Here is a 23,190-nt window from a genome sequence, read left to right on the forward strand (position 1 = left end):
TGTTAGATTCTCCTCACCATCTCCCAGACATGCACACAGCAGGTCGGGAAAACCTGCCTTTCCCTGCCCGCAAAATGACGGAACAATCAAACAATCCCAAGTGCAGCAGCAGAATGGAAACAGGGACTCCGCTTAACTCGGAAGCGGGAAGTAGCGTCGGTACTCAGAGGATTATTTAGGGGAAATATCTACATAATTCTTGCAGGGCAGGAGGGGGCTGCTGGTGCAGTGTCAGGAAGCGGAACCCACCACCGTGGCAGCACGCGGGAGCCTACCTTGCTCTCGTCCTCCGGGTTGCTGTAGCCACAGGCATCGACGAAATCCGGGAACGTCTTCGACCATCCGTCACTCGTACAGTTTTTGCTTATGTTTCCTGGAAAGTGAAGTTCAGATATTTTATCTGCAAGTCCATGAAAACTGGCCTTAGAAGGGACCTTAGTCTGTGCTGGGCCCGTGTGCTCTAAAAATGCTTCCCATGCCCAGGGCTCAGCTAGGAGACAGGGCTGCCACTCAAAAAACCTTCCTTGGCCTCCCAGTCCACGTGACCTGGCCCGCGGGTCACCTCTCGGGGCTGGTGGGGCCTGAGATGAGAGTGAACGCGCTGTCGTAAGTCAGAATTACCACAACTGTAAATGTAGTTCTCCTGGGGCAGAACGAAAATTCTTCACAGACTCTTAGGTTCTGCCACCATAAGTGATATTTACAGCCAAGCCTTGGCCGTCCTGGAGCCAGGTGCCCGGCCTGCTCCGTTCCTGACAGCACCCTCCCTCCTCCCGGCCAGGCCCTCACCACCGATGGTGACTGGGTGCCCGGCCTGCTCCGTTCCTGACAGCACCCTCCCTCCTCCCAACAGCACCCTCCCTCCTCCCGGCCAGGCCCTCACCACCGACAGTGACCAGGTGCCCAGCCTGCTCCGTTCCTGACAGCACCTTCCCTCCTACCAGCCAGGCCCTCACCACCAACCATGACCCAGTAGGGCAGGCTCCATCCAGTTCCTGACATCCAGTTCCTCCCTCCTCCCGGCCAGGCCTTCACCACTGATGGTGACTGGGTGCCTGGCCTGCTCCGGTCCCGACAGCACCCTCCCTCCTCCCGGCCAGGCCCTCACCACCGATGGTGACTGGGTGCCCGGCCTGCTCCGTTCCTGACAGCACCTTCCCTCCTACCAGCCAGGCCCTCACCACCAACCATGACCCAGTAGGGCAGGCTCCATTTGGCCACTGGTGTTGGAAGAAAGGATGGCGGAATTACAGTTTAATTGTAGGAAATCAAGGCAATTGTGCCCTTACAATTTCATTGTTTGCTCCTAAGGAACTAAAATCATACGTAAGCTCAGAAATTCAATGTTCCTTGTATTTGTGTGTCCTCAGCAGACGGCCACATAGAACAGTAGGTGATAGAGCTCTCAAAGCTGTCTGAGCTGTAAGAATAAAACCAGGCACTGAACGCCGTGCCAGCCTTGCCCCGAGCATGGCTGCATGGCGTCAGGATCACCCCCACAGCAGAGCCCAGGAAGCCAGACCCCTCCATGCACTCCTGCACCTGGCATGGCCAGAGTGGGGCCCCTGTCTCCCTGCCCGGGGGACTGGAAGGGTCTGGGGCTTTGGATTTAGCAAATATTTTCACTCCCATGACTTTTTAATTTCAAGACAACCTTGCAAGACAGACTTGGTGGGCACTGCGGTTCCCATTTTACAGAAGGGGAAAACAAGGCTTTGAAGACTCGGTTTCTGAGTGGGGTGCACACGTGATTCTTGTCATGCAGTGGTGAGAGGCAGAGAGAGGGCTGGCTGGGCCAGGCCCTGGCTCTACTGGGGAGAGTGGGGTAGGAGACTGGTCTCAGCAAGGCCACAGGGCTGGCTCTGCCCACTGGCACCCCGACACCATCACCAATCAGGGGCTCTGACTACAAGGCCCACACCTCACACGGGGAGCCCCAGTAAGGTCTGGGGGCCGCTTAGCTGCAGAGACCCCATACACAGTACAGGCAAAACAGAGCCCTAAAAGGGGCGAGACTCCTAGAGACCTGGTCCCACTGCCCCATTGTGTGGACAAGGAGACAGGTCCACAAAGATAAATGATGTGCCCACCACAGACTCAGGAACAGCACTCTTAATAGTTATTATCATAACAGTAGTCATGTGGTAGTGGCTGCTACGACTCACTGAGCCCTCAGGAACGCCAGGCTCTGTGCCTGCATCCACCCAGTTAATCTTGACAGCCACAGGAGGCGGCTCTCCAATTAATCTCAGAGATGAGACGGCCAGGGCTGAGGAAGGAGTGTCACTTGCCCAAAGTCATACTGGTAAGTGACGGGCCAAGCGCCACACCTGACAGCCTGGCTCTCACCTGAGCAGGGCACCTACAGGCCCCGATCCTGAGTCTGGAAGCCAGGACCTCGGTGGGAGCTGAGCCTGTCACTCATCCTCTGCGAGGTGCAGCCTTTTTTCCTTCCTACAGGAGATCAGTGTTTACCAATCCAAAGAAGATACTTAAATAAAACTCCAAAAACTCAGTCAGTCAGTCATTCTGTGAAGTGCAGATTCCCTCACAGGTTTTTTATCCTTTCTGACTTCTCACTCCTGAGACACACGGGGCAAATGTGGCAGGAGAGGAAATGCCTGAGGTGGCAACCTGCAGAGATCAGGGAGGTGCAGAGAGAGGCCGGGGAGGTGCAGGGAGGGGCAGAGAGAGGCCAGGGAGGTACAGAGAGGCCGGGGAGGTGCAGAGAGAGGCTGGGGAGGTGCAGGGAGGGGCAGAGAGAGGCCAGGGAGGTACAGAGAGGCTGGGGAGGTGCAGGGAGGGGCAGAGAGAGGCCAGGGAGGTACAGAGAGGCTGGGGAGGTGCAGGGAGGGGCAGAGAGGCCAGGGAGGTGCAGGGAGGGGCAGAGAGAGGCCGGGGAGGTGCAGGGAGGGGCAGAGAGAGGCCGGGGAGGTGCCGTCAGAGGCCAGGGAAGTGCTGAGAGAGGCTGGAAAGGGGCAAAGAGGCCGGGAAGGGGCAGAGAGGCCAGGGAGATGCAGAGAGAGGCCAGGGAAGGTCAGAGAGGCCAGGGAGGTACAGAGAGAGGCCAGGGAGGTGCAGGGAGGGGCAGAGAGAGGCCAGGGAGGCACAGAGAGAGGCCGGGGAGGTGCTGAGAGGCCAGGGAGATGCAGACCGAGACCATCCAGGGGCAGAGAGGCCAGGGAGGGGCAGAGAGGCCAGGGAGATGCAAAGGAAGGCTGTGGGGCACGGGGGCACGCTCTCGCCCACTTGCAAGATGACGAATACTCGAAGGCCTCCCTTAGGGCTTCAGTGCTCTCAGCGACTATTCCAAGCCCCATGAGGCTACATCATCCTCCACTGGGGGATGTGCTGATGCCCCTTTAAAGGCTCAGAACCACACCTGGCCCTACACCTGTGCTGGATGGGCGGCTGAGCTGCTGCCCTGGGTCTGGCTACAACAGTGCCATGCAGAATTGGCAGGTGGGCACCAGGAGCAACTGGAAACACAGAAAGCAAGTCAAGGGAGAGAGGCCAGCACACAGCTGTTGGAGCTGCCTCCTGGGCCCTGAGCATGGGGCTTGAACAGGAGCTGTTCACAGAAGGCTGTCCTCCCGATGATGAGTCCTTATGCCTCTCATCCCAGCTCCCGCTTCCTTTTTCCCCTCTATGCAGACAACTGGCTCATTGCCTCCTGGAGGGGATGGGGCAGGAAATGCCTGAAGCACCTGATCCTCACAGCTTTCCCCAAGCAGCAGCGGTAAAGTCCAGCCCGGGTGGGGAGAGCACCTGCATCCCAGGTCCCACTGCTGCAGGGCAGGGTTAGGACCTGCAGAAGGAGCTGCCCACTGCTTCTGGACACGGCCCAGGGTCCCGTCTGGCACAGAGATGTAGGGTGCCAGTGTGCTGGTCACTGATGATGAGCCGGGCACGCGTGATGGTGCCCAGAGGCCACCTGCCTAGTGTAGGACAGACACCCCCAAACCTCCCACCTGCTGGAAGGATGAGAAATCAAAAGAGAAAACAATGCTTCATTAGAATGGTGACTTATTTCTGGAACACCTGGGTTTGTGGGCGGAAATGATTCCGCGTGTGTTCTGTGACCCAGCTTTCCTTACAGGTCACGGGAGGAGCAGCCATCACATGTGTAGAGTGTTCTGTAGACCACAGAGCACCACGCAGATGCGAGCCTGACTTTTGTTTCATTTCAAGACTCTCCAGTTATCCCTGCCGAATTTAGTCTCTGAAGCCTCAGCCCCTGTGGTACGATGCCAGGTGGTTTCACCCCAGTCCTGCTTGGCCCCCAGCCACATCCACATCTCTCTAAGTATTTGCAAAGGATGCCCATTTAATGCCCCAGGGATGAATTCCATGCGGACACTCCATGGGGACCATCTGTCCACAGTTTGTGCATGTCATCACATAGCTCACGTTTTTCCGATGGGTTGAAAAAGTAGCAGCGTATTTCCCCTGCATTTCAGATCATCTAGCTGCAACTACTCAGACTTGGGGAAACACCACAGGTTTCCTCACACTAGCAAGGTGGTGTCATGCTCCCCGCTTGGGAAAAAGGTGGAAGAAGCATTTCACCCAAAACCGACTGGGAGTTTTCACACTTCCAGGGGGCCTAGGATGCTTCCAGGCAGGGCCAGAGCCTCACTGACCTGGGCGCCTGGTGCCCAGATGGCTTCTGTCTGGCAGACGCCGGACTGTGTTTTGGTGTTTGCCAGTGTGCAAACTACCAGGCTGCTGGGTGCTTTCTGGAAGCCTCAGAACCATGCCATCGACTAGGAAAAGCCGGAGTCCATGCCAATTCTCTCCAGAGCTCCAGAAGAATGGATGCAGCCCAAGCTGCTCAGTAGAAATGCTACTGATTGGAGGGAACAGTTCTTAAAGTCCAGGTTCTCTAAAGTGACTTCAGTTCTAACTCAGGGGTGGGTAATGATGCTGACGCTAGTATGGTCCCCACCTTCAGGCTGCTCTGTTGGCAAGTCGGGGTGAGAAAGTCAAAATCTTCCTTTCGGAATCTCCTTCTCCTCTGTCCCAATCTCTTTTCCAATAATCTGCTTTCAAACACTACAGCATTATTACTTCCCAAAGTCCTTACCCTTTAACCTCTGTCTAAGATAAAAGCAAATTCTCCATAGTGTTTCAAAGTATTATACTTTCTGTTTCCAGATGTTTCTTATGTTTTCTATTTTTCTGAATAGATTTCTTCACACTGTGAAAATCTGAATCACTCACAAAAACAAAACCCTTCTCTCAGGATTCAGCCAAGAGATATTTGCAGTACTGCATACAGAGCATGCCCTGGGTGCCGAGGAGGAGCCTGGAAGCCCAGAGAAACAGCAAATTCCAGGCAGCATCAAGCCAGTGAGGTGGCAGGGAGGTCGGGGGAATGGGTTCGGTAAACTAGGTGCGTCCTGGGGCCTCAGACCTGAGCATGGAGGCTCTGGGTGCCACACTTCTCACTTCTCAGAAACTTCCAGAGCGTGCTCTCCAGGGTCCACAGGCCGACTCAGCAGGAGGAGGGGAGCCTCCTTTATGCCTCCCTTGCCTCCCGTCCCCTCTCATGCATGTTTCCCATGCTTTGGTTCCCATGTGGCTCCTGTCTAACCTGGTTCTTTCCCTGCAGTTGCTCTGCTCTCTGCGGTTTGGCTGAAGGCAGGTGATGCCCTTCTGCTCCCTAAGACGGGCACTCACCCCAGTATGCCACAGCCATTCCCTGACCCCCAGGGTGGGAGGAGATGCCTGAAGGAAAGTGATGTTCCTGCTTCTTGGATGGAAAAAATGGACGCTCAGATGAAAACACCCTGGAGGAGCTCAGGAACTCAACCCACGGACAGTACCTGCTTTGCTGTAAAAATTGCTGAAGACTTTTGGGCAGGGCACCGTGACCGTCTCTCCCACGTTGGCAGGCCGCCAGCATGTGATGTTGTCCCAGACGCCACTGCAGGCTGGAAGGAGAAAAGCAGAGTGAGGCAGGTGCAAGGTGAAAGAAGCATCACAAATAGAAATGCCATTCATGAGATAACTGCCTCGCAAACTCCTTTTCTGTGAAACATGCTTGCACCAACGCAATTATTGAGACTATAGTTAGCTTGTGGGTTCATCTCAATGAGCTTTGGAGGAATAACCATATGGTGGTAGAAAGCATTTGAGTAATTCAATGTATACCGTGTACCTTCTGAATTTTAAGAGAATCATTACTTACTTCTTGTGATCAGCATTTCCCAGTGTGACAAAGTGGGCACCACTGGGTATTAGTGCAAGGGCCCGTTGGGGAGGGTGACGCCCGGGGAAAGTGTGCTTGTGCTTCTGTAGAATCTGACTTCAATGATTATTTGCAAATTGAAGTATTTGATAATATTTGGTTGATTTTTCACTGTCAAGATGCCTTATTAGCAACAAAATCTTAGGTTACCTGCATGGAGTTATCAAATAATTTTCATAATGCGTAGCTTAAACCTTTTTAGACCTCTTATTTGGTATTAATAACCACCTGGTGAAGGTAAGATATAAAAATATTGCATTAATTATCTTCCAGATGAAAAGCAGTAAGGTTCAAATCATTTAATGACTTCTCAATATCACACAACTGTGATGGAATCCATGTGTAAATCCAGTACTTTTTCCTACTTGTCCATGGTATTTACACTATATTTGAGACCTCTAAAATTTTATCTCATACTTAAACCTCAATACCAGAAAAGCAATGTGCTGGCCTCGGTAAAAACTAACAAACAAACAAGCAAACAAACGTCAGTTTTCCTTTCAGCATAGGCCACCCAGACCTGTGCAGTAACTGTAGGAATACATCCATGGGGAACACACGGCTTTGGTGTGAACACAGGAGTGTTTTACTTTCAAGAACACAGAAATGTCTCTGAAAAGTTGGCCATGAGCTAAGTTTTGCAGATGAAAATAGTTTCTAAATACTTTCAATAAAAGTGAAAATATATTTATTATAAAATAAAATTACATACCAATACTTGAGTAAGTACGTAAATTCATATTACATTAATGTTAACATATTTAAAGAAAATGTTGATTTTCTTTTAAAATGTTCAAAACAAGTGATCAAATACAAATGCATCACTAGAAACTCCAGATGTGCCTCAGGCCCACCAGGTATGAGCGCCCATGTAAGGCTGCTTAGAGTCTAAGTAGTAGAGTTATTTAAGTGCTAAGTTCATAAACCAAGCACCTCTAACTCTGGTGTGTAGGGCAGGTGGTGGAGAGGTGTCAGGATGGGGTTCCTAGCCAAGAGTGAACAGGGTGGAGAGGAAAGTGAAGATGTCTAGGCCTCTAAGTGAAGACTCTGCACGAGATCAGCCAAGTTCTGTCCATCTCCTATAAAACAGCAAGCTCTGGCAGTTTTGTGGCTGGTTATTTTGAAGGTTCAGCTTTTTACCACAAAACGACAAATTTCTGCCTCGATAATAGTAATGGCTGGGTGCAGTGGCTCACGCCTGTAATCCCAGCACGTTGGGAGGCCGAGGTTGGTGGATCATTTGAGGTCAGGAGTGCGAGACCAGCCTGGCCAACATGGTGAAACCCTGTCTCTACTGAAAATACAAAAATTAGCTGGTTGTGGTGGTACATGCCTGTAATCCCAGCTACTCAGGAGGCTAAGGGAGGAGAATTGCTTGAACCCAGTAGGCAGAGGTTGCAGCAAGCCGAGATTGCACCATTGCACTCCAGCTTGGGTGACAAAGCAAAACTCAGTCACACAAAAGCAAAGTAATAATTATATGATGTTGCTATTTTAAAACAATGGGCTGGGTGCGGTGACTCATGTTTGTAATCTCAACACTTTGGCAGGCTGAGGCAGGATGATCCCTTGAGCTCAAGACTTCAAGACCAGCATGGGCAGCATAGCGAGACCCCATCTCTACAGAAAATATTTAAAAATTCGCTGGAGGTAACAGAGCATGTCTATAGTCCCAGCTACTTGGGAGGGTGAAGTGGGAGGATCACTTGAGCCTGAGAGGTCGAGGTTGCAGTGAGTAAAGATCATGCCACTGCACTCCAGCCCCAGCGACAGAGCCAGACCTTGCTTCAATAAATACACAATAAATAAGATAATATATAATAAGATAACTAATACATAATATAAATTATAATGCAATAATTATATATTGTATAATACTAATTGCTGCTTTAAATTGCAACAGAGATACTAAATTCATACCACATCAAACTGCCTTTGAATTACAGTAGGATTTGATTCAAATGTCTAGAGCTTGTCATCTGATCCCTTCAATGTCTAGGTAAAGCCTTCCATTCATTTGTTCCTTTATTGAACCGCACGTGAGGGAACAGAGCTAGAAGCTGTCAGGATGTCAGGACGCGGACTGGAGGGTGTCAGGACCCCGACGCTGAGCCAGCAGCCGGAAGTGCAGCCGGAAGTGCAGCGGGAAGCGCAACCACAGTACCGGGGGCGCATGCGTGGCACAGGCTGCAACCTCCCGGCAACAGCGGCCAGGAGGGAATGTAGGCGTTTCTCCCTCAGCTTCTCAACCTCACGGAAAGGACAGCCAAAAATTTGAAAGGGCAGCACCAAGAGATGTCCCTACGGCCTTGCAGACAGAAGCAACTGTGTTAAACAGCCAGGCAGAGGACGGGGAGTTGCGAGAGACAGGCCATCGGTGCCCCCCGCACTGGCACGGGCTGAGGACGCTGCAGGGAACCGCGTCCAGGTGGAGTCCCGGGCTCTGAGACTGCAGCCTCCTGGAGGCCGGGCCACGCACCGACCTGGGACCGGCCCGGCCGAGAACCCCGACTGTGAGGAGGCGGCTCACACGGCCTACCTGTGACCAGACCCGGCGGAGAGCCCCGACTGTGAGGAGTCTTATGGCGCCTACCTGGGACTGACTCTGTCTGTGAGGAGGAGGCTCATGGGGCCTACCTGGGACTGGACCCGGCTGAGAGCCCCGACTGTGAGGAGGAGTCTTATGGCGCCTACCTGGGACCGACTCTGTCTGTGAGGAGGAGGCTCATGGGACCTACCTGGGACCCGATCTCGACTGTGAGAGGAGACTCACGGCACCTTCCTGGAGCCAGACCCCCGCCCGAGGACCCCGACCGTGTGAGCAGGCGGCTCACAGTGCCTGCCTGGGGCCAGACCCCAGCCCGAGGATCCCATCTGGGCAAGGAGGGGGACTACAGAGGGAGTGGCTCTAGGCGAAAAAAATGGAACCCTGAGACCACCTCATGAGTGCAGTGTCTCGAGAGTGTTTGGCTGTTGCTGTTCTGGCCCGAGGTTTGATGCCTAATTATTTACAGGTAGGTGAAAAACCCAGCAACAGAAAAACGAGGAAAAGCATAAAGTTCTGAAGAAAGGAAATGCTGAATATTATGTGGATCAACTGTGATGGCAATAATGTACGCCAGCAATGTGAGGTGAGTCCATCAGGAGGCTGGCGGGATGATAAATTATGCTTGGGTGGTGAGAACGGCACAGGAGAGAGAGATCTTTATTCTTGTTAGAAATCTAATGGACACTGATGTAAATTGGGAGGAAGAAAGAAACGAAACAGGAGCATAAGTATGTTGTTTAGAAATAAAATAAATACCAGAGAAGAGATGAAAGAGATGCTGCCATAAGGCTGAGAACTGGGGATGAGGAGGGGCTGAGGAGGGGCCAGAGACTATTATCTTCATTCAGCCTTGTAGTATCATTTGCCTTTTACAACTTTACAAATGCCCTCTTTGTTGAAAACTAGCATTTAAAGTGTATCATAATATTAAGATACCCATTTTTAAATGTTTACATTTTTAAGAAACATTGTGCAGGCCAAAGCAAAATAGTGCGTGAACAGGCCATCAGTTCAGTGTCGGACAGAAGTGATTCAAATTCAGCACAGCGAATTTGGGAGAGGCAGCGAAAATTCGGGAGAGGCAACAAGTCCTTCTGTAGGAGTGTGCGCGGAGTCACAGGATGGCATGGGAGGAGAAGGGGAGGCAGGCAGGGGCCACCCCCGAGAGAAGCACAGCCACGTGGAGACGCCTGTTCGTTTGGAAAGCAGTGGGCAGCGGAGATTTCATGAAACAAAGGATTTGCGATGAAGGTAGTGAGAAACAAACAAAAGTGCTCAGATAAGGCAGTCAGGGAAATGGGACTTGTTAAGCTCTGGTGGCAACCTATGTTTTCGAGATGGTGATCATAAAATCAAAGGTCGCTCTGAAAAGTGGAAAATGTTTGTATCAATAGGCTCTGAAAAGTTACTTGGTGAAATTCAGTGACCATTTCTAACTTATTTAAAGCCCTAAATAAAAGAGTAAAATAATGAGATTCCCTTAACATCACAGAGAATATTTGTTAAAAATAGCAAGTCCTAAGCCAGGCACCGTGGTAAGTGCCTGCAGTCCCAGCCACCCAGGAGGCTGAGGCAGGAGGATCGCTTGAGCCCAGAAGCTTGAGTTCAGCCTGGGTGACTGAGTGAGGCCCTGTCTCAAAGAAAAGAAAAGAGGAAAGAAAAAAACAAAGAAAGAGAGAGAGGGTGAGAGGAAGAGAAAGGAAGAAGGGAGGGAGGGAGGGGGAGGGAAGAAGAAAGAGAAAGAAAGAAAGAGCAAATATTAGACATGTTTAAACACAATTGTACAACTGAGGAGCCAGGTTGGGTACTTGCAATCCATTATTCAACAGTGGGTTATAAGTTTCAGCTAAAACAGCAGATAAAAGAAAATGCTAAGAGGTATAAACTGGTATAAAAGTAGAGAAAAAACCCTAGAACTGTACTTTCTGTATGGCAACCACTAGTCTCACATGGCCATTTAAATGAAAGCTAATTAAAATGAGATGCAGTTAAAGGTTTGGTTCCTCAGTTGCACCCTCCACATCTGAATGTTCCACAGCGGAACATGGCTGGTAGCCATCACACCGGCATTTCCACTACCATGGGAAATTCTACTCGACAGCACTGTCTAGGGTCAGAGTTAGACAAATGCAACACAAACCCAGCAAACCTGTCTCACAAATCAGGAAGCAAAGAGAGAGAGAAAAGAGCAATGAAACCCTTTGGCTCACACACCAAGGCAGAAGCTCAGAGGAGCCACTTCTCTGGGTCATTGGTCTTCAGCTAAAATGTCCCACATAAATAATCCAAAACACTTATGAATCAATATAAATGATGAAGTTGTTTCACTTATCACCCCAATCTTCATCTTTCAAAACTTGGCAGGGGGTAGAGAAGGAGCCTCCTCTGATCTCAGCAGCCTCTCACCCGAAGTGACGGCCAGGGCCTTGCGGGCAAGCCTGGCTGAAACAGGACTGCAGTCTGTCTGCTTTGGACATCTCACCTTAATTAGAACACAGCAAAGTGTGTCACCACTAGTGCTTAGAATGCGTCACCAAAGCCCCTGAGCTCAGGCTTGCTGGCTGGGTCTCCCCTTGGCCTTTTCAGATCGTGCCCCTGACGTGCTGCCTGCAACCTCCAAGGTCAGGGTGCTGGGACTGGAGGAACTCAGGCTGGCAAAGCTGGTGTCCGAACTGCCCCACACCCTATAGCTGCCCTTCTCACCTCCGATTCTGTTGCTGCTTCCAGTCTTTCCTGAGCACACAAGTCAGCTTCCTGGGGCCACGTGCTTCCTTTCATATACCAGCTTAGCCTGCATTTAGCTAAGTAATCAGGCAGCAGGTGTGAGGCATCAATTCATTTGGGAACAGCAAGATCTCCCAGGGCTGCTGTGAGCTCCTCCCATCCCATGCACACCAGCTCCACCCACTGGACATGGGGTCTTGTCCCTACCCTGCTGTGTGGCCCCATGACCTGTGCTGACCACTCGGACTGACAGGCTCTGCTCCCTTCATGGAAGGGTCGGAGCAGTTGGTGGGAGCCCTGGTTGGAGAGGCTGCAGGGAGAAGCAAGGCTTAGGCACCTGCTGAATGTAGGGAAGGAACAGCTTGGGTGACGTGGGCAGAACCTTCTGGGTCAACCTCAGAGCCCTGGAGGAGCCAAGTACTAATTTTGAAGCCAAGTTTCAGGAGATTTGTGCCATAGCCACATGTAACCGGGAGCAAATCTTCCTGGGAAGCACACAGCTGGTGGAGCAGAGTCACATGGGCCCTCCAGAGGACCCCGCAGTGGGTTGGCACCAGCGTGGTCAGTGCCCGCATGGTCAATGCGTTCAGGGAAGCAAGTGAGCAGAGTGGGCAGTGACCGATGGTCAGTCACAGGGGCCACTCAGGGGGCTGGAAGCTTCCAGACAATGAATGACTTCTCGATGTCGACTGGCAGTGGTGGCTTCCTAACTTTTTGCTTGAAAATCAGCTTAGTCTCCTGAAAAAGGCATTGTAGACTAAGCAGTTCCGAAAAACTGACCCTGCGACGGTGCAGCCTTCTGACATTTCTGAGGCTTCACAGCATCTTCAACGAAATACACCGGGTTTGGGAAAGGCTGCTGCAAGAACAGGTTCTTACCAGTATGCTGGGAATTCCTCCAGGTGGAATTCTGAGGGACACAGCAGTAACTCAGTTATGTGACACCTTCCAGCCAAAGGGGAGAGTGCACCCAGTGGGGAGGAACCTACAGGAACCTGCAGTCCTGTCGTATCAAAGACGCTGCCTTCTCTGCAGAGACTCCCTAGGAAGTCCTGGCTCTTACAGGTGACGTTACAGGTGTTACTTTGAGTTCTGGATTTGGATTTATTTTCTCATTGTTTCAATTTCAATGACAGAAACATCAATTAAATTTCAAGAGACTCTCACAACATGCTCCCCCTTGTCTAGAAAATGACTTTTACATATATTCCATTTTGTCCTCCCAGCAACTCCCTGAAGAAGGTGAGAGCCCCAGTGTGATTGTCCTCACACTGGGGAGGAGACCAGGTTCACAGAGGGGAGGAAACACGCTGTGAGCCACAGGATGGAACACGGGAGCCGGCCGAGCTGGTCGGGCTCCTGGGTCGCTGCCCTTTCCCTAGCAGGTCACGTGCCATCTCAGACCTCATGGATCTTGCTTTATCACCAGTGTATACCACACATGAGGCTTCCTGTGACCTAATTTCTCTATGATTTTTTAACTATAAAAGCACTGGTCATGGAGCCAAAGGGTAGGTATGTGGGTCCTCCGGCATGAATGAGGATGAACCCCTTTGTATGGCCTGTGAACAGACAGGATAACGGTGAGCACATCACACATGGTGCCGCACCACGCAAAGGCAATGCAGAACGTCACATTGGAGGTGGGGCTGCACCTGCTGACCTGAGTCATGGACACAGACGGGTGCAACTCCAGTTGTCACCTGCACCATGCTTGCCATGCAGCTTATGCTCTCTTTGGACAATGGGCAGCTCTGGGAGGTGGTGCCCTAGATCTTCTCATGGTTCCCCCACACCCACCTTCCTTCTTCAGTCACCTGCCCCTACCCCACATGCAACTCCACAGAGGGTGGCAGCTGAGGGTGGGTGGCCCAGGAGGCCCGAGTCATGGGAGGCCACCCTGCTGCTGTCATCAGTGACCACCAAGTGTCAGCAGGACTGGGAGGAGGGGCATGAGAGCTGAAGATGCTTCATTGCATCAGGAGTGGGGAGCAGTTCTAGGAACCAGCGAGTGGGAAAAGGAAAGCTGAGAAGCGAAGCCTCCTGAGACTGGCCATCGGCTCAGATCACAGTTTGCCTCCAACACATTGAGGAGCAAATAATTCGAATCACATCCTCCATTCAAGAAAGCTTGATTTATGTCTCAAGTGACAACAACAAATCTTCCTCCAGAATCTGGGCAGAGCAGGAAGTCCCAGCTGGTTCTCACGGGCAGCTCAGAGAGGCCGGGGGCATCACAGTCATCAAATACTCTCCTTGTACGGCAAATAACGGGCTGAAGGATGAGTCTGTCTCTTCCTGCAGGGGGCTGCTGAAGTCTTCGTGACCACTCCTTCCGAAAGTGGGTGTTTAAATACCTTCCCAGCCTCATGTCTGAGTGGCTGAGTTCTCTGCAATCTTCACTGCTTCTGCCCCAAACGGTAACAGTCAGGATTCTTCCTGGAGATAACCGTGAGGAAAAGGCCCACAGGAGGAATTCTGATTGCCTGGTTGTGATGGAGTGTGCTGCTGGATACCATTTTCTGTGTCTCAAGGAGCTGCATGTGAAAGCAGTCAGCCTGGTCCGTTTCAGGGAATGAGCTTAAAACACGGGTCCCGATGAGCAAGACCAAGGTGGGAGAACAGCGTGCTCAGCATCCCACCTCCCCTGCCTCCTGATCCAGCCTCTTCTTGTGCAGTGCTTCCAGCTTCAGTGGGTGTTTACAGTGAATGAGATGGAGGGGAAGGAAGAGAGAAATGGAAACGTAGCTGTCATTCAATGGCAGGCGTGAGCCGGACTCCACTGGCCCCTCTCTTCCAGCCCAGACAGAGATGCATGATCAGGTCCAAGTTCTTTCATTATAGAAAGTGACTTTTCTTCTTACCTTAAGAGAAACCAGAAAAACAGTCCTTCTTGTACTGTGGTGATTCTTTGTATAAAATCTGCTGTGACCAGAACAACGTGGTATTTTGGTCTGGGGTGGTTCAGTCCAGACTCATTAAACATCCCTGAATGGGAAAACAATTTCGTGTTTTTCCCACTGTATTTGTCATTCTCCTCACCTGTCTCTTAAATAAGGAGCAGCCTTCTACCAGGGAGAAGAGCAGGCAAGGATGCCTGGTGCAGAGGGTCGTCCAGGAGGCAGCAAAGCAAGGCTGGACGGTCCCCCGTGGAGTGCTCACCAAGGAGGGACTGCCCACCGCACCTGGACCCCTCCCAGGTCACGAAGGCGGGGACAGAGGGGGCCACCACCAAGTCTCATCATACCAGGCTGCCCCTAGCCACCAGGATTCTTTTACAGGAAACAGCCTAGAACTTTTCATATCTAAGGTGACAATACACATGCCTCACTTAAATATATCTTTAAGATTCCAAGCATTTTTCCAGATGTAAATTTTCAAATTAGGAAAGTAATCTCTGCCCGCTGGGAACATGTTCCAACACAACACAGCACAGGCAGAAGAGTGAAGGCCTCACGTCGGCGCCACTGAGTAGTAACAGGCTAGTGTGCAGCCTGGGCGGGAGGTGCAGCTGTGCAGGCTCCGTCTCTGCGTCCCACTGCAGCCATTTAGGACGGGTAAGAGGCTGGGCCTTGTCGCCGGTCACCTCCGTGAGCAGGTACCTCTGCCCCTAGTATTTCTGGCTACTCTTTGAAAATTGATTTTCTAACCATCCTAGTTTAAGGTATGATTTGGTTTCCTTATTTAATACACTTAGCTTCAAACTTAAAACATTTAAGCTTAGATTTAAACAGGGGCCATCCAGCCTTACTTTGCTGCCTCCTGGCTGACCCTCTGCACCAGGCACCCTTGCCTGCTTTTTGTTTGGACTTAAACATTAAAGTTTGGAGCTAAACATATTAAATAAGCTTTAGGGCAGAAACCTGCATGGGAAGAGGGGAGGCCTCTCCTTCCTACGCCCAGGGTGTGAGGGGCTGGAGGGGAGGGTGGGAGACTGCCCCTGACCTGCTCGAGACGCCTGGGTGGTCACCTCTCTCCCTCCCTCCTCCAGGCTGCTGTTCTGATTCCTCCTTCCTTGTCCTGCTGGGCAGACTCTGACACAGCCCCAGGCCAGCTCCTTCTGAACGAGGCGTCTCCCAGGGCTCCATTTACCTAGGAGAGGTTTTCCTTCCAGTCCTCTCTCTCCACAGGGGACAGGGGAGAGGCACGGCATTCCGAGGGCAGAGGTAACTATCAGGACACCACTTCTGAGTCCAGCAACGTCAGGGACTTGCTCGGGAAAAGGACCTCCCTGCTTAGGGTCATAATGAATCTGAGACCCCGGGAGTTCATTTTGACACACTGTTACACATGCTTAGGTACACGTGCATGGGATACACAGAAGTTATGTATGATTTCTTTTTACAAAAATATGATATTATACATGTGGAAATCTTCCTTGCTTTCCCACTTAATATATCATGCATATTTTTCATGTTATTCATGTAGAACGCCATCATTTTTAATGGCTGTATAACATTCCACAGTACAACCATAACACAGTTAAATGCCCCATTTGTAATCCTCAATATCCACAATGTTTATGATACAAACAAATGGCAATGAAATAATTGTCTGATAGGAAATATAGTTATTCAGTATTTAATAAGGGCCAAAAATGCTTGAACTTTTATCCTGTCCTTTTAAAAGGAATTATGGTTCTTTCCCAGTCAATGAAGAAAAGCCCTTTACTGCAAATGCTCATTAATGATGTGTAGAGAATTATTAGAATTGGAGAAGTCAACATGGTTTAACCTCCAAAGACAACTGATTGGATATGAATCATTGACAGATACGGAAGCCAAGACGTGAGAAGTTGTTGAACCAGAGCTTAGACCACTGTGCTAGCAACTTCACAGGTGATCCTCCAGCCCCTCTTTGACTCCCTATGAAGGGAAAGAGATGCTTTTATGCATGGAGTTCTGGAGGTCACTTCCTAACCAGGTGACAAAGAGCATAATAGGAGGTCAAGGGGCACGACGAATGGCAGGATCGTGAGGTCAAGGGGCATGACGGGCAGCAGGACTGCACACTCGGAGATGCACCGGCAGGCTCACAGTGTCCCCAGACGTCTTCCTCCCGAAAGCCTTGGACCTGAATCTAATCAAGCCTTTAGCACCAAATTCTAGTTCAAAGGAACCACAGGGAACAGAGGAAGAATTCAACACCAAAAGGAAATGCTGAGGCAGAATGTGAGCTGGTTAGGGGACAGACCTGCCTGTTAAAATGCCTCCATTGTCAGGAGCCTCGGGCATGGTTTCCCAAAATATGCCCTCTAGAGTCTGTAAACACAGTGGGACCAAATGCAGCAAAATGTTGCCGAATCCAGGCCGTGGAATGTGAGTATTCCACATACCCTTCTGACACCACGATTATATAAACTTTCAAACATTCAGAACGGAGCCAGCATTACTGTTGGAAAAATGCTCGTTAACGTGAGAACGAAGACCAGGGTTCCTTTACCTGCAGAGTCCTGTCTGGCTCTGGAAAAGTAGGAGCTCACGGAATCCTGAGCCCTCGAGTGAGCAAGGCACCTGGGGGGCTATGATGGGAAGCTGCTGGCTCATCCAGCAGAGCTAGCCAGCCCCTCCCATGGGGACCCCAAGGTCATGCACCAAAGGCTACAAAAACAGAACTGAGGTGGTGCCTGGCTGGTGGCAGAGATGAGGCTCCAGGGGCAAGTGTGCTCCCACCGGCATCTCTTTGGGGTCTGGAAGTCATCTCCTGAACCACTGCTCTCTTGATTCTGCGGAGCTCACCTGCTCTCCTGGGAAGAGACTGAACTGGGTAAAAACAGGCCCGGCAGCAAAGGAGAGTGAATGCTCTCACCTCACTTTCTGCCATTGGGTGGGTCCGGAGGGTGCTGGCTGTGTTTCTGAGTCCCTGACACTAATGTGAAAGCACAGGTCACGTAAAGGTGCAGGGCACACCTGTGAGCCTTTGTGCCTTCTCTGGAAAGACAGCTGCTGAGCAAGGAGGTTTCCATCTGAGCTCTAAAATGCAGATGTAACAGAGTTTCTAGAAAAAACAATTATCTTCATTTTGGCCATCAAAGTCATTGATCCTCTATACCTATTATCAGTTTAAAGGACTAACAGCTTGATGGAATGATTCACCGGTTGAGGTGGGAAAATCTTTTTTTTAACTTTTATTTTAGGTTCTGGGGTACATATCCAGATTTGTTTTACAGGTAAACTCGTGTCATGGGAGTTTGTTGTACAGACTGTTTCATTGCCCAGATATTAAACCCAGTATTCAGTAGTTATCTTTTCTGCTCCTCTCCCTCCAACTGGGGGAAGACCCCAGTGTTGACCAGGCATGGTGGCTCACACCTATAATCCCAGTACTTTGGGAGGCCAAGGTGGGCAGATCACAAGGTCAAGAGATTGAGACCATCCTGGCCAACATGGTGAAACCCTGTCTGTGTCTACTAAAAATACAAAAATTAGCTGGATGTGGTGGCGTGGCGTGCACCTGTGGTCCCAGCTACTCAGGAGGCTGAGGCAGGAGAACTGCTTGAACCCGGGAGGCAGAGGTTGCAGTGAGCCAAGGTCGCACCACTGCACTCCAGCCTGGTGGCAGAGCAAGACTCTGTAAAAAAGAAAAAAAAAAAAAGAAGACGACGACCCCAGTGTCTGTTTCCTTCTTTGTGTTCATGAGTTCTCATCATTTAGCTCCCACTTATAAGTGATAATGTGTAGTATTTGGTTTTCTGTTCCTGCATTAGTTTGCTAAGCAAAATGGCCTCTAGCTCCATCTATGTTCCTACAAAAGACATGACCTGGTTCTTTTTTATGGCTGCATAGTATTCCACAGTGTATATGTACCACACTTTCTTTATCCAGTCTGTTACCAATCAGCGTTAAGGTTGATTCCATGTCCTTGCTATTGTGAACCGAGCTGCAGTGAACATTCATGTGCATGTGTGTTTATGGTAGAATGATTTATATTCCTCTTCATATATACCCTGTAATGGGATTGCTGGGTCAAATGGTAGTTCTGTTTTTACGTCTTTGAGGAATTGCCAGTCTTCCACAATGGTTGAACTAATTTACACTCCCTCCAACAGTGTATATGTATTCCCTTTTCTCTGCAATCTTGCCAGCATCTGTTATTTTTTTACTTTTTAGCAATAGCCATTCTGACTGGTGTGAGATGGTATCTCATTATGGTATGGATTTGCATTTCTCTAATGATCAGTGATGCTGACCTCTTCCCCATATGCTTGTTGGTTGCATGTATGTTTTCTTTTGAAAAATGTCTGTTCATGTCCTTTGCCCACTCTTTAATGAGTTGTTTTTCTCTTGTAAATTTGTTTGAGTTTCTTATAGATGCTGGATATTAGACCTTTGTCAGGTGCATAGTTGCAAATGTTCTCTCCCATTCTGGAGGTTGTCTGTTTACTCTGTTGATAGTTTCCTTTGCTGTGCAGAAGCTCTTTAGTTTAATTAGACTCCATTTGTCAATTTTTGCTTTTGTCGCAATTGCTTTTGGTGTCTTTGTTATGAAATCTTTTGCCATTCCTGTGTTCAGGATGCTATTGCCTAGGTTGTCTTCCAGGTCTTTTATAGTATGGGGTTTTACATTTAAGTCTTTAACCATCTTGAGTTGATTTTTGTATATGGTGTAAGGAATGAGTCCAGCTTCAGTCTTCTACATATGACTAGCCAGTTATCCCAGCACCATTTATTGAATAGGGAGTCTTTTCCCTATTGCTTATTTTTGTCAGGCTTGTTGAAGATCAGATGGTAATAGGTGTGCAGCCTTATTTCTGGGTTCTCTATTCTGTTCCATTGGTTTATGTGCCTGTTTTTCTACCACTACCATGCTGTTTTGGTTATGGTAGCCCTGTAGTATAGTTTCAGGTAGGGTAATGTGATGCCTCCAGCTTTCTTCTTTTTGCTTAGGATTGCCTTAGCTATGTGGGCTCTTTTTTGGTTCCACATGAATTTTAAAATAGTTTTTTTCTAGTTCTGTGAAGAATGCCATTAGTAGTTTGATAGGAATAGCACTGAATCTATAAATTGCTTTGGGCAGTATGGCCATTTTAATGATATTGATTCTTTCTATCCATGAGCAGGGAAGGTTTTTCCATTTGTTTGTATCATCTCTGATTTATTTGAGCAATGTTTTATAATTCTCACTGTAGAGATCTTTCACCTCCCTGGATAGCTGTATTTCTAAGTATTTTATTCTTTTTGTGGCAATTGTGAATGGGACTGCCTTCCTGATTTGGCTCTTAGTTTGGCTGTTGTTGGTGTATAGAAATGCTAGTGATTTCTGTTCACGGATTTTGTATCCTAAAACTTTGCTGAAGTGGTTTATCAGCTGAAGGAGCTTTTGGGCTGAGACTATAGGGTTTTCTAGATATAGAATCATGTCATCTGCAAACGGGGATAGGTTGACTTCCTCTCTTCCTGTTTGGATGCACTTCATTTTTTTATCTTGCCTGACTGCCCTGGCTAGGACTTCCAATAGCATGTTGAATAGGAGTGATGAGACAGGGCATCTGAAAATCATTTTTTTAAAAGTGCTTTGTCCTCTGTGAACCATGGCCATTTGCTCTGACCTGAATCATCCCAGACCAGACAAACTGACCCCTACTTGCTGATCTTGCAAAGCCAATTTGCATCCATGCCTACGGGGAGGACACAGTCTTTCCTGCAGTGTAAGATGTTCTTGGCCAGTCCGCAGGGTCCCTGAGTGAGGAGGACACGTGGAACTGTGGTTCTTTCCTCACTTTAGACTGGACCAGTGGGTGCCCAGGACTGGAAAGGCCACAGAGCTGGTCCAAGGCAGCCTGACCCTCTGGTTACTCTCAGAGTCTGAGAAATCAGCCCTTCCTGCAGCAGCTGTCCACTTCAGTTCACCACAAAATTATCTAGCATATTCTAGGGCCAGAATCTGGCTACTTGTGATTTCTATCCCCAGCTCTAGTTCTGCTTTCTGGAGCCTTCAAGGGGCTGCTGCAGTTATGATTGGCAGCAGTTTAGCATGATTTCTATCCCTGCCTTACTTTGACTTTCTGCTTAGAGATCCTTCAAAATAACACCATTCCTGGACACCTGGTGTCAGCCTAGGCACTCAGGGTCATCATTTCCCAGCCACCCAGCTGACCATGCAGAGCAAAGGCCCCACGGTGTCCATCTCCAGAGCTCAGGGGCTCATAGTTGAGAGGTGGACGTTTCCTCGGAGCCACTGCCAGCATCCCTGCCCACCTCTTCAGGGAGCAGTTGTACAGAGACCCTCGGTGTTCTAGTAGCTCCATTCCAGGACCTTCTTGTCTTAGTGTTTATGGTTAAACAAAGCTCCAGAGTGAAGCTGATGAAACAATGCAGGAAGCCGGATGCGACACCACCCAGGTCCAGATTTCACAAATCTGTGGAACGTGAACTTGAGGGCTCTTGTAAACAAACCTTCCCTGCATCTGGAGATTCTGAAATGGTGGCCCACACTGCCAGACTCCTGAAATCTCCCTGTCAGTGAATGCTGCCTGTGCAGGTGGCCAATTACAAAATATCTTGTTACTCTCAGTCCTACAGAATCTCAGTTATTCTAACACAAACAGTGATTATACAAATCTACCAAATGAAGGCTTCTGTCTTTCTTTTTGTTCTGAGGATACATGTTTACATCATTTGTTCTTAAAATATTTGCAAGTGATATGAGGGTTACATCTATGCATTCGCTAAGCTGGGTATGATGCCAAATGCCATTTTAGAAATGCTGCAATTAAGAACGATGACAATAATTGCTTTTGGCAGAAATAGAGAGGGAAGAGCCTTTGGAGGGAAATACCCAAAGCAATTACCTGTCAAAACTAATAAAAGGAGCATGCCCTGGAATGCACGGAGCACAGAAATGAGAATGTACTCTTCTCAGGAGACAATTGGCGGAGGTGTGAGATGGCCACAAGCTGGGAAGGGCATTAGCTGCAGCCGAGAGCTGAGGGACTAACTGCAGAGATAATCCAAGAAGGGGCTCTGGGCATGACAGTAACCCTGCCCCACAGAGGCAGAAACCAGGCAATACACCGTCCAACCAACAGGCTGCTCTTGATGATCCAGCACGGTTTTCAGGTAAGTTTCTTCTACTTGGTAGTAACGAGCATTCATTTCTCCAGCAAACGTTTACTGAACATCTGCCGCACTGTCATGCACTGTGCTATGGGCGGGATCACCTGCCACTGTGCAGGGCTCCCTGACCAGGGCTTTTCTTGCCAGAAAGGATGATAAAGCTTAACCCTGCAAACACAGCCTTGACACGGAAATTTGCTCCTAACATCCCCCTGGCTGGCAAGAGTCGGCTCCTGGTCCCTGAGAGAAACAGCTAAGACAGGAGGAGACAATGCCCCACAGCACAGCGTGGCCTCCAAACGTGTTTAGAATGCTGCAGAGGATATTTTACAGCAAGCTGGGTTTTTTTCAGATGACTCAGATACGCTGACATTCTATCTAATTAGTGCGCTGCACACATCCCACCCTCAACAGCCTGATGGTGAACTACAGACTGTGTCGGGAAAGGCCATCTCCTGGGACACCGCCCTTAGGTGGCACCTGGAAATTGGATCACAGCAGAATTCTGGATTTCAGAAACAGCGGTTTGATTCTGGGTTGGGGTTCAGGTGGATTCCACAGGCGGGGGCCACATTCTGGTACCTGAACAAACATTAAACCCATGACTCCAAATCCAGAAATAACCAAAACTATTAAATGAACAAGAAGATTTTTCAAAGTAACGTATATAGGTCCAGCCAGAATCTATGCATTTTTAAGAATGTGCTGAATCCAATACAACCCAAACATCCAAGTATGCTCCAAATGGAGCCTGAGTCAGTCCAATCCATGTGGTTGGGATCCCTGCTCCGCCATCTCTGCCTAAAGAGAAAGAATCATTGCAAATGCCTCAGAGGTGGGAGTCTCTCCCACACCTGCAGGGTCCTTGGGGCCCTCAGCTTCACACTGACAGGGGCACTGAGTAAACGCATGTGGGCATCAGGAAAACGGATGTGTGTGCTAATTCGTCTGCAAAATGCCTGAACTCTTCCCCTTCCAGATGTTTGCTGTTATTACCTTCATGGACAGCCAGTGCTTCCTTCCATGTCAAATATTTTCAAACCCTTCCCCCGAACTCCTGCCACGACTCGGGATGCTGCTGGGGCCACAGGGGCTTAGGGCTGGGACCACACGAGACCTGCCTTAGGGTGAACATTCAAGGTCTCCAAGCATGGGGAGTCCTGCTGTGCTATTCCAAGGACAATCTTCCATAGATTTATGATCAGGACTTGCGTCTCTTCCCGGGTCATCCCAGAACACACATCCACAGCGCCAGGACAAACTGCCTGCTCCCACCTTGCAACAGGGCCTGACCATGGGTCTCAGCAGGAATGGAGCCAGGTGAGGACACCTGGTACTGGTCTCTCCTTCAGGCTTCTGCTGCCTCTGCCCCTGCGGGACCTGACGGGGATGAGGGGACACCATCCCAGCTTTGTCAGGGCCAGCAGCTGTGCCCAGGGGCCACAGAACAGCCGGCCGTGGTGTGGGGACAGCTGCTGGGCCCTGGTACGTCTGCCTCGTCCACACCCCGCGACCCAGCTCTCATGACCTCACAGTCCCATCCTCTCCCAACTCCTGACCACCCTGGAGCAGTTCTGAGCCTGCAGTGGTCTCCTCATGCCCCCAGGCGC

General features: G+C 49.8%; 1 protein-coding gene across 7 annotated transcripts in view; it reads right to left on the reverse strand.

Annotated features, from left to right (window-relative positions):
* VIPR2 (vasoactive intestinal peptide receptor 2) overlaps window positions 1–23,190 on the reverse strand; it is a 109,475-nt gene that overhangs the window by 70,973 nt on the left and 15,312 nt on the right. For all 7 annotated transcript variants that reach the window (XM_073009581.1, XM_007983668.3, XM_073009579.1 and 4 more), the window contains 2 exons: window positions 5,829–5,936; window positions 276–373 (listed from right to left, as the gene is read on the reverse strand). In XM_073009581.1, coding sequence (XP_072865682.1) covers window positions 276–373; window positions 5,829–5,936 — 206 coding nt within the window. Of the gene's footprint in view, window positions 1–275; window positions 374–5,828; window positions 5,937–23,190 lie in introns of those variants that run through there.

The sequence above is a fragment of the Chlorocebus sabaeus genome, chromosome 21 (genome assembly GCF_047675955.1).
Source record: "Chlorocebus sabaeus isolate Y175 chromosome 21, mChlSab1.0.hap1, whole genome shotgun sequence".
NCBI lineage: Eukaryota > Metazoa > Chordata > Mammalia > Primates > Cercopithecidae > Chlorocebus > Chlorocebus sabaeus.